Source organism: Lontra canadensis, unplaced genomic scaffold, assembly GCF_010015895.1.
Source record: "Lontra canadensis isolate GAN:19392208 unplaced genomic scaffold, GSC_riverotter_1.0 scaffold28, whole genome shotgun sequence".
NCBI lineage: Eukaryota > Metazoa > Chordata > Mammalia > Carnivora > Mustelidae > Lontra > Lontra canadensis.
The window spans coordinates 17,026,906-17,042,868 of NW_022631022.1; the positions used below are offsets into that span (position 1 = coordinate 17,026,906).

At 37.2% G+C, this 15,963-nt stretch overlaps 1 protein-coding gene across 1 annotated transcript in view; it reads left to right on the forward strand.

The window, feature by feature from the left end:
* Window positions 1–15,963, forward strand: part of ARIH1 (ariadne RBR E3 ubiquitin protein ligase 1) — a 117,689-nt gene that overhangs the window by 32,128 nt on the left and 69,598 nt on the right. The window contains exon 2 of the mRNA XM_032864992.1: window positions 13,819–13,886. Within this exon, the coding sequence (XP_032720883.1) occupies window positions 13,819–13,886 (68 nt within the window). The remainder of the gene's footprint in view (window positions 1–13,818; window positions 13,887–15,963) is intronic.

Here is a 15,963-nt window from a genome sequence, read left to right on the forward strand (position 1 = left end):
GTTGGAGCCTCTGTTTCTTAGATCTGTTTTTTCTTCTTGATTTAATCTCATTTGGTGGGCTGCATCCTTAATTTAACTCCTATGTAACTTTTCTTATGATATTTGTTGTGGCCCTGATGGTGTCTTTAATTTGCCTTCAAATTTGGTTGCTGGATGGGCTAGCTGAGAAAGTCTAGATTGGAATGTTTATGAAAACTAATAAATCTAGTCCCAGTCTGGTTCTCGTTTCTTGATGACTTTAAAGTTTCAGCCTTTTCTCTTTATCCTTTGTTGTCTGAAGAGATGTGTTAAATGTGAATCTTCTCATTGTGACACTTTAAGCTGGAAGACTTGTGTCCTTCTAAAGCTTTGGGAAATGTATTTATAATACAGCTTTGGTAGTTTTCTTCTCTCTCCTGTCTGGAATTCCTGTTATGATTGTTAAAAACAATGGATAGTGGCTTAAAAAATACCAGAAGAAACTGGAAAAAGAATATAAAATGCTTGCCTCAGAGGATTGGAAATCATTAGTGACTGAGGTGTGTCAGAGAGGATTGTTAAACCTTGAGGTTATAATTAACTTCTAAAACTGTGCACATACACTAAATTTAAAAATATTTAGACAGGGTGCCTGGGTGGCTCATTGGTTAAGTGTCTGCCTTCATCTTAGATCATGATCTTCGGATCCTGGGATCGAGTCCCTTTGTCTGGCTTCCTGCTCATTGCAGGGTTTCCTTATTCCTTCCCCTCTGACCCTCCTTCCGCTCATGCACACACATGCACACTCTCTCAAATAAATAAAGTCTTTTAAAAATATTTAAATGTTTAAACTGTCATCTTTTATCAGTCAGGAAAATTCTACCTTAGTTGATGTTCTCTGAACTCTTTGACACAGAAATATGGAACGTTTCTGAATTTGCACAGTGCTCGGTGTTGTTTCAGTTTTGTACCTGTGCTGCTGAAGTGAGCACAGAGGATTTTTTTAAAATCCTCTCAGCAAATATATGTAGAAGTGTTCTCAGTCCAGGTATTCATTATAAACCTCATGAAGGGAGGAAGGTTCTAGTTGTATCTTCCACGTGTTTCTTTTTTATGATTCTTAGTCACTGAGCCTGTGTATTTTGAGAGTAATTAGCAGGAGAATGTATTGGAGATATACAGCTAGGTTGTAAAACTTTATTTATTTATTTATTTAAGGTTTTATTTATTTATTTGACAGATAGATCACAAGTAGGCAGAGAGGCAGGCAGAGAGGAATGGAAGCAGTCTCCCCGCTGAGCAGAGAGCCCGATGTGGGGCTCTTTTCCCGGGACCCTGGGATCATGACCTAAGCTGAAGGCAGAGGCTTTAAACCCACTGAGCTACCCAGGCGCCCCATAAAACTTTATTTAAATGATACAGCAGTATATTTGTGTCTATTTCAAGATCATTTGGCTTTATGGCAACTTCCTGAGCTTGAAAGAAATTTACAGTGGCTTTTTAATAGGGTCTTTCTGAGATACAAATTAAAACTTCTGTACGCCTTTAAATAAGCACTATGATTTTCAGAGTCTCACTTATTTTTCTGTTTTACATATTTTAATATATAGAGTGTAGGTAAGAAATAGTGAATTGCTAATCAGAATCCTACCACTGGTCAATAGGTATTTTGATTTGCTGTGATGAGAAAGGAGGAAGTACTAATTCAAATACTGTACTGTTAAAATTTGTTATTAAGAAATAGTTGGGAATTTGTATGCATCTGTTTTTTTAAAGTGCTTCCAGAAGAAGAGATAACATTATCTCTTATCCATAATACATTAAGTGTATTATACAACACTTAATATTCATTTCACTTTGCAGAAATAATACAATTTGGTATGCCATCTTTAGGTAGTTTGGAGGTGGCTAATGGTTGTGTTAAGTGAAGTGCGGTACCTTGAGGTCATTCAAGTGTTTTGGTTGTGTTTGTGGAACATTTTCAGTGTGTGGCATGATAGCTATGTGTAGAATACTAATACTTTGGGCTTGACAGTTGGAACCCAGAGGTGAGATTATGAATAGAAAGCTAAGAAGATTCTTCTTCTTCTTCTTTTTTTTTTAAGATTTTATTTAGTTCAGAGAGAGAGACAGAGTGTGATAGGAGAGAGGTCAGAGGGAGAAGCACTCCCTGCCAAGCAGGATCCCGATGTGGGACTCGATCCTGGGACTCCAGGATTATGACCTGGGCAGAAGGCAGTTGCCCAACCAACTGAGCCACCCAGGTGCCCCGATAACTAAGAAGATTCTTAAATAATTCTCTAACAGTTCTGAATTACTGCAAAAATAGTTAAGTAATATAAGGTGGTCTATATAGAACCTTCATTTATATTTAAAGTAGCCCCATTACACCAAAGTAATTTGGAATTGGTAGTTACTCGGTTCTTGGCCTTTTCTTTTGGTTCTTGAGCTTTTATCTGAAGGATTTTTTCCCCCCCTCGAAAGATTATGCAGGGCTTTTTCCTCCTCAGGAGACAGAAACCTAAGAAAACATTGTCTTGAATGGGGGCCTCATGTAATGGTAAATGTTTAAAACTAGGGTTATTTTTGTTGGAGGTGACTTGGCTCTTGATCAGTTAGATGCTGAACCATACATTGCTATGTAAAGATGTCAATTTGTTTTCTGATGTAAAATAGAAATTTTACCTATCCTTCATATAAATGGATCCCTTCCATCCTCCATATAAATGGATCCCTTTCATCACATGCCTTTGTTTGTGGTTTGCAGCTGAATTTTTACAGAATAAATCAAATAATTACACATAGTGATAGTATCCTTTCTTCTTTTTACAGAAACATTTTAATTATTTAATTCTTTTTTTTTTAAAGCTTTTATTTATTTATTTGACAGAGATCACAAGTAGGCAAAGAGAGGCAGGCAGAGAGAGAGGGAGAGGGAAGCAGGCTTCCTGCTGAGCTGAGAGCCCGATGCGGGACTCGATCCCAGGACCCTGAGATCATGACGTGAGCCGAAGGCAGCGGCTTAACCCACTTAGCCACCCAGGCGCCCCTATTTTATTAAATTCTGATTAAACTCTTGACATTCTTCTAGAGGTGAAATTTTGACTCTCCAAATTTGAGATGACATAGAAGGAAGGAATTGCCTTCATAAAATGTATGTACAAGGGCAAGTTAACAAAGCCAGATTTGAGATGTTACTGATGGTAGTTCATTAAATGGATTCAGTAACAAGTTTTGGTATGTCAGGATTACATTTGTAGTTCAAATGCATACCTTAGCACATGGATCTACAGAATTCTCTTTGGTCAAAGCTTATCAGTGTTAAATTTTCATTTTAATGAATCTCTAAGGGTAGTGAGTTAAACTGTGAAATTTTTGCTGAAGTAATCTTTCAAGAAGCATCTCCAGTGGGAAAGGCAAGTGGGAAAGCCGCTTAACTGACTGAGCCACACAGGCGCCCCTATATTTCAGTTTTTAGTGACTCTTAGTATAAAGTTCTCAACATACTTACATACCTTCTAAGAGAAGAAAAATTCTATCTGAATTAGACATGATAATTTCTTAAAGAAATCATGTATTTAATTAAATCTAAGGAGAATTTGGAAATGAAACATTTTATGGTTAGTAAAGCTACTTGCTGTAGCTTGTGTCTTCTTGTTAATTTCACTGTGCATATACATCACCTCAGGAACTTTTGAGAGTCTGGTTGAAATGATTCAGTAGATGTGGACCAGGACTTAGGATTCAGAATTTCTGACAGACTCAGGTGATTGTGATTTTGTGAACTACAGTTTTAAGAAGCAAGCAACCTTGAACTGTTTACAGTTGATTGTTATAGAAGTAGTACTCTAAACTTCTATTCATATCATTAAGTAGAGAAAAAACACATTTTTTTCACCCCATTCCCAGACCAGTCCCCAGAGATGGTAACTCCAGAACAGCTTTAATATAAATACTTCTAAACATTTTATTACATGTTGAGTATATCATAGAACTTTACCACAGGTGCCAGGGTGGCTCAATCTGTTAAGCATCTGCTTTCTACTCAGGTCATGATCTCAGGGTCCTGGGATGGAGACCCACATCGGGCTCCCTGCTCAGTGGGGAGTCTGCTTCTCCCTCTCCCTCTGCTCCTCCCTTCCACTCATATTTCTCTCTCAAATAACTAAAATATTTTTTTTTCTTTAAAGATTTTTAAAATTTATTTGACAGAGAGCGACACAGCAAGAGAGGGAACACAAGCAGGGGTTGTGGGAGAGGGAGAAGCAGGCTTCCCCTGAGCAGGGAGCCCAACACAGGACTCAATCCCAAGACCCTGGGACCACAACCCGAGTCGAAGGCAGACGCCCAATAACTGAGCCACCCAGTTGCCCCTCAAATACATAAAATCTTCAACAACAACAAAATGAACTTTACTTTCTTTTTGTAACTAGAAAATGGAACATTGTACGTTGCTCAGTAACTTTTTTTCACTCAGTGATGTCTCATGAATATCCTTCCATGTCAGTGCAAACAGATTTTTTTTGTTTTATTGCATAATATTCTAAGTATGGATATGACATAATTTATAGGCAAATTTGCCTTTGGAAAAATGTAGGTTATCTTTGCTTTATTTTTTTCCCAAATAATGTGCGTGTGAAATTTCTTATTCTTCCCCTCCTATACTTAACCTGTCTTTAAAAAGTATTTTATTTATTTGACAGAAAGCACAAGCAGGGGGAGTGGCAGTGGGAGAGGCAGGGAGGGAGAACGCCAGGTAGGACCCTGTGATTGTGACCTGAGACGAAGGTAGATGCCTCACTGATTTAGCCACCCAGGTGGCCCCCTTCTACACATACATGTTTCTGCAGAGTAGGTTTCTGGAAGTGGAATCTTTAGATCCTATCTTAGGTCATGTGCATTTTTAATTTTGATCCGTTCTGCCAAAGTACTCTCAAAAGTTGCACTTCACTAACATGAAATATTCCCCTTCCTTTGTCCCTGGGTATTGTAAACTTTGAAGATCTTAGTCATTGTGGCAGATTAAAAGTACTTGTTGTAATTAAGGAGATTGAATATTTTCTTGTTTTTCAGCCAGTTGTATTCTTAGAATTCATAAACCATCCATTTGTGTTGGATTGTTTTTTATAGACTTGTATGTTTGCTTATTTACTGTTTATTGCAGGTGTTGCAAATACTTCTTTCTATACAGAAGTTTTTATATTTTATGGCTTTTGGGTTTCTGATATTAAGGCATTACCAAACAAGTGTCTACAAAATTTGGTGGATTATCAGCAGCTCTGGAGGAGCTTGTAGATTAAACTAGATGGAAAACCTACTATAAAAATGAGGCCATTTCTATCAAAAGAAATGAAATCTTGCCATTTGTGATGATGTGGATGGACCTGGAGGGTATTATGCTTAGCGGAATAAGTCAATCGAAGAAAGACAACTATCCTACAATCTCCCTGATATGAGGAAGGAAAGATGCAACGTGGGGGGTTTGGGGGTAGGAAATGAATAAATGAAACAAGATGGGATCGGGAGGGAGACAAACCGTAAGAGACTTTTAATCTCACAAAACAAACTGAGTGTTGCCAGGGGTGCGGGGGTTAGGGAGAGGGTGGTGGGGTTATGGACATTGGGGAGGGTATGTGCTATGGTAAGTGCTGTGAAGTGTGTAAACCTGGTGATTCACAGACCTGTACCCCTGGGGCTAATAATACATTTTATGTTAATAAAAAAATTAAAATAAATTTTTTTTAAATGAGGCCATTCTTTTTTTTTTAATTTTTATTTAATTTCCAGTAGAGTTAATGTACAGTGTTATATTAGTTTCAGGTGTTAGTGTCCTGATTCAGTACTTACATACATCACCAGTGCTCATCACAATGAGTGCTCTCCTTAATCCCCATCACCTATGTCACCCGTCCTCCTGCCCCCTCCCCACTGAAAACCCATTAGTTTGTTCTCCATAGTTAAGAGTCTTTTTCTTGGTTTGCCTCTCTCCCTATTTATTTCTTTTGCTTGTTTGTTTTGTTTCTTAAATTCCACATATGAGTGAAGTCATACAGTATTTGTCTTTTTCTGACTTACTTAGCATAGTACTATCTAGCTTCATTCATGTCATTGCAAATGGCAAGATTTCATTCGTTTTCTATGAGCCCATGTTTTTGTAGGAAATTTGTCAGAGTGTTGAGATGGAATGTATAACCTGTTTAATTCCATTGTGGATCAAATTCTGAGATAAATGAAAAGCTAGGCTCTTAGGCCTTTCTGTGTATGTTCATTGGGTTAAAAAGTGGTTTTTTTGCTGTTTCATCTTCAGCTACTCTTTTATGAAACCTATTCATTTAATATTGAGCTTTCTCCTAAAATAAGATAGTTGTGTATTGAGACCTTTAAAAAAAATAGTTGCTTTCCCACAATACTAATCATAGGAGTGTCATTCAATAACTTGGTTAATTCTACCAGGATATCCTGTCATGTTCTTTTATATTTATTTATTTATTTACTTATTTATTTATTTATGTCACACTCTTTTAAATGCGGGCATCTGTATACATGTATACACATGTGTATATATGTGTATACATGGGAATACATACATTTAGATATGTAGTTCTTCACTTTGGCTATGTAACGGAATTGCCAGGGAGCTTTCAAAAAGCTGGTAATGCCCAGGTTCTTTCCTCACTTTGTCCTCTGATGTATTTAGTGTAGGGTGTGGCCTCCATATTGGTTTTTTTAAAGTTCGTTATATGATTCTAATGTGCTACCAACGTTGAGAACTGCTTGATCAATGAATGGAGGATGACAGTGCATTGACATTAAGGCATCAGCTGGGAGATTTGGCGTATTCACACCCACTTTCTTTTTTCTTTTTTTTCCTTAAGATTTTATTTATTTATTTGACAGAGAGAGAGATCACAAGTAAGCAAAGAGGCAGGCAGAGAGAGAGGGGGGAAGCAGGTTCCCCACTGAGCAGAGAACCCGATGTGGGGCTTGATCCCAGGAGTGGGATCACGACCTGAGCTGAAGGCAGAGGCTTAACTCACTGAGCCACCCAGGCGCCCCTTCACACCCACTTTTTACAACAGAACTTTGTAGATACTTTCAAACCATATACTGCTGCTATAACCTTAGAATGTAGTTTTCTTCAAATTACTACAGTATTACACTGCTAGGTCATGACGAGTCTGCTTGAGATTCTCTTTCTCCATCTGCGTCTACCCTTCCCTCCCAACCCCTGCACGTGTGTACTCTCTCCAAAATAAATACATCTTTTAAAAAAAACAGGGGGCTCAGTGGATTAAGCCTCTGCCTTCTGCTCAGGTCATGATCTCAGGGCCCTGGGATCAGGCCCTGCATTGGGCTCTCTGCTCAGCAAGGAGCCTGCTTCCCTCCACTTCTCTCTGCCTGCCTCTCTGCCTACTTGTGATATCTCTCTCTCTCTCTCTCTCTCTCTCTCTCTCTCTGTCAAATAAATAAATAAATAAATAATTTAAAAAAAAGTTGGCTTTCTAAAAAAAACAAAAAACAAAACTTTCAATCAGAATTGCTATGGTGAAGTCCAAGTATTGGTATTTTTCAAGTTCCTCAGGAGATTTTAATATGTAGCCCAAATGAGGGACCGTAGTTTAGAGTTCACCACTGGAGAATATGTGAGATTTCAGATTGTTTTATTGCCCTAGAAGTTAAATGCTGCTGCTAGTACTAATTTTCTAATTATATTGATTTTGTTTGTTAACTTTTTATATCTTTTTGTTTGTATCTTTAAGAAATGAGAACTGCCAGTAAAAGTAGGATGAAAAGTTATTTCAACCAAGAGCTTGAATTGACTTTCTACTTAACTAATCAAGAATTTTGGTAGCAATCATAGGTGATATCTCTCCCTTGACTGGGCCCCAGCCTAAAGCAGTTAAATCAGAATCTTTAAGGGTGGTGTTACAATATAAATTTTTAGAAAATTTTCCTACTATTCAGATTCTATTAATCTTATTTCATCATGGGTCAAATGACTTAATCTTTCTAACTTCATCTGTAAAATGTAAATAATGCTTACCTTGTATAAAGTGTTGCTGTAAAGATTAAATGAAATATGATGTGTTTGGGGGTGCCTGGGTGGCTCAGTGGGTTAAAGCCTCTGCCTTCAGCTCAGGTCATGATCCCAGGGTCCTGGGATCGAGCCCCGCATCGGGCTCTCTGCTCGGCGGGGAGCCTGCTTCCTCCTCTCTCTCTGCTTGCCTCTCTGCCTACTTGTGATCTGTCTGTCAAATAAATAAATAAAATCTTAAAAAAAAAAAAAAAGAAATATGATGTGTTTAGAGTGCCTGGCACTGAATAATTTCGTGTCTGTGTTCCTTCTATTCAGCATCGTTCTTTTGACGCTTACTGTACTTTAAAAAGAACTCCATTATAGATGCTCCACTGTAGGTTAGATTACTTTTATAACTTAATATTTTAAATTTATATATTAATTTCTGTGAAATTTATGCTTTTGGGTGTACAGTTTCATTTATTTTGACCAGGGCCTGGTGTTCTGTATTTGCTACCACAATCAACATACAGAACAGTTCCATAATGGCCGCCTTAAAAATTCCTTCCTGGGCGCCTGGGTGGCTCAGTGGGTTAAAGCCTCTACCTTCGGCTCAGGTCATGATCCTGGGGTCCTGGGATCGAGGTCGCATCGGGCTCTCTGCTTGGCAGGGAGTCTGCTTCCTCTTCTCTCTCTGCCTGCCTCTCTGCCTACTTGTGATCTTTCTCTGTCAAGTAAATAAATAAAATCTTAAAAAAATTTTAAAAATAATTCCTTCCTGCTACCCCATTTGTTTAAACCCTCCCCTGGCAACCAGGAATTTATACACCATTCCTGTGGTTTTGTTTGGAATTGTACAATATGTAGCCTGTTGAATCTGGCTTCTTTCACTTAGAATTTGCATTTGAGATTCATTCATATTTTATGTATCAATAGTTCGTTCTTTTGCTGAGTAGTAGTGCATTGTGGGTGTACCACAGTTTCTTTTTTTCTTTTTTTTTTATTCCTTTAAAAAATTTTTTTTTAATTTTTTTATTAACTTATAATGTATTATTAGCCCCAGGGGTACAGGTCTATGAATCACCAGTTTTGGGGGTTTTTTTGTTTTGTTTTGGTTTGGTTTTTGGTCCAAGAATATCTTTGTCTTCATTCCTGAACTATACTTTCACTGAATATAGAATTCTAGGCTGACAGCTTTTGGTATTATCCCATAGGGCCCTGAGAGACTGGTGTGTTTTGTTTTTTTAAGATTTTATTTATTTGACAGAGTGAGAGCACAAGCAGGGGGAGCAGTAGAGGGAGAGGGAGAAGCAGGCTTTCCACTGAGCAGGGAGCCTGATGTGGGGCTCCAACCCAGGAACCTGGGATCGTGACCTGAGCTGAAGGCAGACGTTTAACCAACTAAGCCACCCAGGCACCTCGAGAGACTGTTCTTTTTTTCTTTTTTTTTCTTTTTTTTAAGATTTTATTTATTTATTTGTCAGAGAGTGAGAGAGCACAGGCAGGCAGAGTGACAGGCAGAGGGAGAAAGCAGGCTCCCTGCCGACAAAGGAGCCCAGTGTGGGACTTGATCCCAGGACACGGGGATCATGACCTGAGCTGAAGGCAGCCGCTTAACCGACTGAGCCACCCATGTGCCGCAAGAGACTGTTCTTTTAAAAACAAAACAGAAAAGATAGTTTTTCTGTTTTAAGTTTCGGTATTTTTTATTGCTATATCTTCAAGTTCAGTGTCTTCTTTGTCACCTCCTTTCGGCTACTGAGCCTGTCCAGTAACCTTTGTGTTTTTTAGTTCTAAAATTTCCATTTGGTTATTTTTTATAACTTCTTTCCATTTTAAGTTGTCCATTCTCACCTAATGGATCATGTTTTTAATAGTTGCTTTAAACTTTTATACTTCTAATATCTAGGTCATCTTGGGGTTGGCATTCTATTAATTACTTTCTCCCTTGAGGATTGGTCGGATTTCTGTTGTTCTTGCAATACGTGTTAATTTTTGGATTCTGTCCTGGACGTTCTGAATATTGTGAGATTCTGCATCCTGTTAAATCCTTCAGAGGTGAGGATTTTTTGTTTCATTAAACAGGTCAATCCAGTTAGGTTATAACTGCATATTCTTTCTGACTTTTTCCATTATCTGTTCAGTTTTCAAACCTTTGCTGTATTGAGTTGCCCTTCCCTTCCTTCCCACTTAGATTGATCTAGGACTTGGGCAGGGATTTATATATATAGTGGTAGTCTAAAAGCCTCTCCTGTACTTTAGCTGCATTCTACATGTGCATAGCTTGCAGGTGAGCCCAGGTTCATAAGCAGAATTAGGGGTCTACTCCTCCATATTTCTCTTCTCAGCAGTTTCCCCTATACTCTCTGACTCCTAGAGACCCTTTTCTTCATTCCTCTAGCCAGAAGCATGGCTTAGTTTGTTACCTGTCATGCCTTGAGGTGAAGTGGCAAGAGAGAAAAGAATATGGATCCCCCCCAACTTTTTTCACAACAATGGCCCTCTTCCTGATTCTTCTATTCAGAGCAGTGGATTTTCTCTTGTCATTCTGCAGCAGTGTAGTTTTATGGCTGTGGCGGGCCTCAGGCAGGACCTAGAGAAACTGGAGAGAAAGAAAAAAAATTAAGTATTTTCCTTACATTGTTAGGAGCCTTTTGCCATAATCCTCTAGCAGAAAAGACTCTCTCCTTTCAGTGTTAGCTGCTCTTGCCTGCTGCAGCAGTTTCCCTATATGACCCACTCCAAAGCCAGGAAATAAAAGATAAAAAACAGGATACCTGCCATCACCTTATTTGTTGTTCTTCACTTCTCTCCTCAATCTGCCTGCTGTTGAAGAGGATTTTTGTCCAGTTTTTAGTTGTAATCAGTGAGAGAGGGAGCCACTGCAATGAGCTTATTACTCTGTCTTGGCCAGGACCAGAAGTCAGTTTATTTTGTTTTTAGATAAATTAACATTATTGGTGTATAACTGTATGACTGAATATACCCATTTTTAAGCGTATAGTTTGTTTTGAGAAGTGTTTTCCCTCATCTAACCAACTGTCACATTCAAGAAATAGAACATTCCCAGAAGGCTCCCTTGTGTTTCTTAGCTTTCTGCCATCCCTTCATCCTGTCTTGATTCACCCTTTACTACTAGTCATTAAACATATGACTAGTAGTAAAATGAGATCTTTAATATTCCTTTAGGTTCTACTACGTGGAACAAATGAAAGAATACTAGATTCAGATTGTCGTAGGCTAAAATTCACAACTTTTCCACTTAATTAACTAGATAACATTGGGTAATTTTTATAACCTCCAAAGAGTCTCATCATGGTTTTCTCATATTAAAAATGGCAGATAAGTGCTGTCTTACAGAGAGCTTTGAGAATTAAGTGGGGGTATATAAAGTACCTTAGATAGGGCTTGGCATACGGTAGATTCACAGTATGTGTTATTCTCCCATTACCTTTCCTTATATGCAGTGCACATAAAGCCAGCTACATTGAAATAGTGCCCCCAATATAATTATTTAGTTTGTATTGTGAAATATCTCCTGCCCCATAGCATAGACCCAGGCAGAATATAAGTATTTTGGCATTATCATGCCACTGTGGTTGAGATGAATTTTTTCAGTCTATCTTACTAGGAAAAACTTTGGAGCATCTACCTTTGATATAATATGTACCTCAGGCACACACACCTACACAGCAATTTTTCAAGGATGAGATGAAAAATAGAAAAATTGTCCTGTTTCTTCATCTGGGAGACTGCTGGTCTAATTTTCTGATCCCTTGGATCACGATCACATTTTGGGATGTCCTACCCCAAACCTATTAAGTAGAACCATATGGACCCTAGTAATCTGTGTTTTAACTGAACTTTCCATAATAATTTTTGATACTGGAACTCAAGCACAGAAAAGACACTACAGCAACATCAGAGGGCATCAGAGAGCATTTGTCCTCTTCTCCCTTTTTTCTGTGTGCAAGCTGAGACTTCAGCAACTCCTGAAACATTTTCCCCAAGCACTCTACTCTGTCTAGTGGTAGAGAACACCGTGCATTTGGGTGCCACAGAGTTACAGGTCACACAGTTCTCATGGGCACTACTAATTGATAGGATTATTGCCTTTATTTTACATGTGACTAAACCTCAATGAATAATTATTTCAATTGCAGGCAGATCCTGTTGTGAAAACCTGTTTCCAAACAGGGTTGGGTTGGGGCGGTTAGGGTGTTAATAAATTGTTGAATCATATTTCTGAGAAAGAGCTGGGCAAAACACTGTGTATATTCTGCACAAATAAACATAAAATAGGATCAGTTAATAGGGTTTTTTGTTTTGTTTTGTTTTGTTTTAGATATTAACTCTTGTAAAGTGATGATGTCTGTCTAATGCTATGTTAAAGGAGAATTCCTAAGGGGGTCTGGGCCCAAGAAGCAAGGATAGCTAAATGGATTAGCAAAATGTGTCTAGAGTGGGTGAATGAAAGTTAACGTTATCTACAGCTTTGGATTTGGGGGAGGGGTATTGAATGTAGGCGAATTTTTCTATGACAAATTGTATTGTTTCATGATATTTTTATGCAAGATAACTTTTTAATTAAATCAGTTGTTAGAACTAATACTGTGTTCTCACTATGGTGATACAGAAGTAGTTTTATGCAGAGATCTTTTTGAAATATTATTTGATGTAATAAAATTATATGTGACCTACAAATAAGCAGATTCAGTTTGAGTTCCACCTCTGACATTGTAACTAGCATTTTAGGTTAAAATTCTGTACCCAGATAGTAACCTGACTTGTTTGATGGGAAATGGAAATAAATATTAATAAAAATAAATGACAGCATGAAACAATAGGACAGTCAGTTTTGGGTTTATTTCATGCTGTTAGCCTTTCCTTCTAGAACTGAAACAGTAGCCTCTGATTATACTCTCTAAATTATTACCCAATACAAATATTTTGTCTTTTTCATTAAATATCTCTGAAGGACCTTATGACTTATAAATGGTTTAGATTCATTTGAACTATTGAATACAATAAAGGATTAGAAATTTTATTGATTAGAAATTTTGTTAACAGAGTGACAGTATGTTAAATCTTAATTGTAAAAGTTCATTTAAATTAGTGCTTGATTTAATACAGCAGGTTTTCATTAGATTTCTTTTTGGCTTATTTAAAAAAAATTTTATTATATTTAATTGGCCGGCATATGGTACTACATCATTAGTTTTGATGTAGTGTTCAGTGATTCATTAGTTGTGTATAACACCCAGTGCTCATCACCACACGTGCCCACCCAGTTACCCATCCTCCCACCCCTGTTCCTTCTGTAATCCTCAGTTCGGTTCCCGGATTCCAGAGTCTCTCATGGTTTGTCTCCCTCTCTGATTTTTTCCCATTCAGTTTTCTCTCCAGTCCCTTGTGGTCCTCTGCGCTATTCCTTATGTTCCACATATGAGTGAAACTATATGATAATTGTCTTTCTCTGCTTGACTTATTTACTTAGCATAATCCCCTCCAGTTCCATCCATGTCGATGCAAATGGTGGGTATTATCCTTTCTGATGGCTGAGTAATATTCCATTGTATATATGAACCACATCTTCCTTATCCATTCTTTTTGGCTTATTTTGAATTCCGCTTTAGAATCCTGTAGAAATCTGACAAATTAGTATGGCAAACTATTTTTAAATAGTCTTGATCTTATAATTAAATTTTGGTTTTTTTTTCTTTGTAGAATAAAGAAATAGGAAAGGAAATTTGGGTGGGATGAAGTTAAATTCAACCTAAAATTCACTAAATGTTAATGAAGTACTATTACCTTAAAATAACTTTTTTTCCCCCCTTCTTTAGAATCCAGCAACTATCACAAGAATACTCCTTAGCCACTTCAATTGGGATAAAGAGAAGCTAATGGAAAGGTAAGGAACTATATTGTTAGCTTTGTACTTACAAGTCACAGAAAGCCTGTTGAACTGAATTTACAAGAAGCAAATAAGGAATTGATTTATAGACCGGTATGTGAAAAAAAAAAAACAGTGTGCAAGTAGTATGCGCTTTAATTTCTTGTATTCCTCATCTGTAAATTTTGGAATAACCTTAATGTTATGGGAATTCAGGCTTAGTGTTCCTTTTATTTTGGAGCTAAGGTGGGGGCTCTTCAGTATCTTCAAAATTACATCTTGAGTACTGAGAACTAAAAATGTGTCTTGAAAAACTGGTCGAGGGGCACCAGGCTGGCTCAGTTGATGGAAAATGTAGCTCTTGATCTCAGGGTCCTGAGTTCAAGCCCCACGTTGGGTGTCGAGCCTACTTCAAAGAAGAAGATAAAATACATTTTAAAAAGCAATTGATATAATCTTCAAACGTATGAATAATATCTTCCATTAATTACTTAAAATTTTCTTGCCCATAGAACTTTATTTTAAGCATATTAATGACATTTATTCAGTAAAAATAGGTTACTTGGGGTATCCTGACCATCAAAATAGCTGTTTGGACTTGTTCTCTGATTTCAAGCAAGATTATATTCCATTGAGTATTTTTAAATATTCCATTGATTATTTTCTATTATATATTCCATTGAGTATTTTCTCTCTGAAAATGTAAGAAATTACAGGAGTAGTGAAGGACAATATTAGTGCAGTTCTTAACTTTTTTCTTCCTTAGATTGTGGTAGGGTGACAGCCTATATTTATTCTACCAGTCATATTCTTCAGTCTAAAATTAGCAGTCCTAATTTTAATAAAGAATTAACACTAGTTGTTGGGAATTGAGAACCCAAATATTATGAGAAATAAATGGAAAATACTTCCCATTTGATTTTAAAGTTGAAAGAAGTTTGGAAAACATATGTTAAATAATACCAAGAACATTGCTCAATTTATTTTTTTAAAGATTTTATGTATTCGTCAGAGAGAGAGAGATCACAAGCAAGGGGAGCAGCAGGCAGAGGGAGAAGCAGGCTCCCAGGGCCGTGGGATCATGACCTGAGCCAAAGGCAGACAGTTAACCAGCTGAGCCACCCACGTGTCCCCATTGCTCAGTTTCTCACACATTGCACCCCAACTACAATTTAGTAGTAACAAATAGTAGTTATCAGTTATGGGGCCCTTAGTTCCAGGCATTATTTCATTTTATCCTCCTTACAGCTTTATGGAGTTAGAAACTATTATCTCCACTTAATTGATATGGAAAGTAAAGCTCTTAGGGCTTAATATATTTATCTCAGTTTTGTAACACAAGGAGTTAGCATTCAAACTCAGGTCTCTTGGACCCCAAAGCTTATGTTCTTAAACATACATAGTTTTCCCAGGGTTCATGGAGAATAAAATATTCCTGAGTGTGATTGCCCCTGCTGCCCCTTGTGGATCTAACCACCTCTTTTGAAGTCAGTAGTATTTCTTATTTTTGGTAACATTTATTTTGTGGCTTATTTTATGACACTTCGGTTAGGAAAAGGAGTTTTCATTATTTATATCTGATTTTTTTTCTAGTGAACTTGACTTAACAGTTTGTTTCTTAGTAATGTATTTCTCCAAGGAATATTTTCTCCTATAACATTGTTGACACTGCTGAAAGCATTTTTCAGTTAAATACTGTACTTAGTGGTAAGTATGAATTAAAAAGTAGGCACCTCCTTGGAAACTTCTATGTGTGTGTGAACTTTTCAGTTTCTTTTTGTGATTTCAGTTTTTTATATATTCTGAGGTTATGTCATCGGGTACCTTTTAATCTTTAATGTGTTTAAAACCAATATGCAGTATCTTTTTGTCTCTTAATGACTTTCACATTATACTCCATGTTTAATATTAACACTGCCACACTCAGTGATTACTAATATGTTTAGATTAAATTATTGCCATTTTAAGTTGTTTTTTATATTTACTATGTTTTCTAACCCCACCCCCAATCCCCCCCCCCCCCCCCCCCCCCCCTTCCCTTGTCTGTTTTTCTTTTATTTTTTTCTTTTTGCTTTTACTTTTTTTTTGCTTCTTT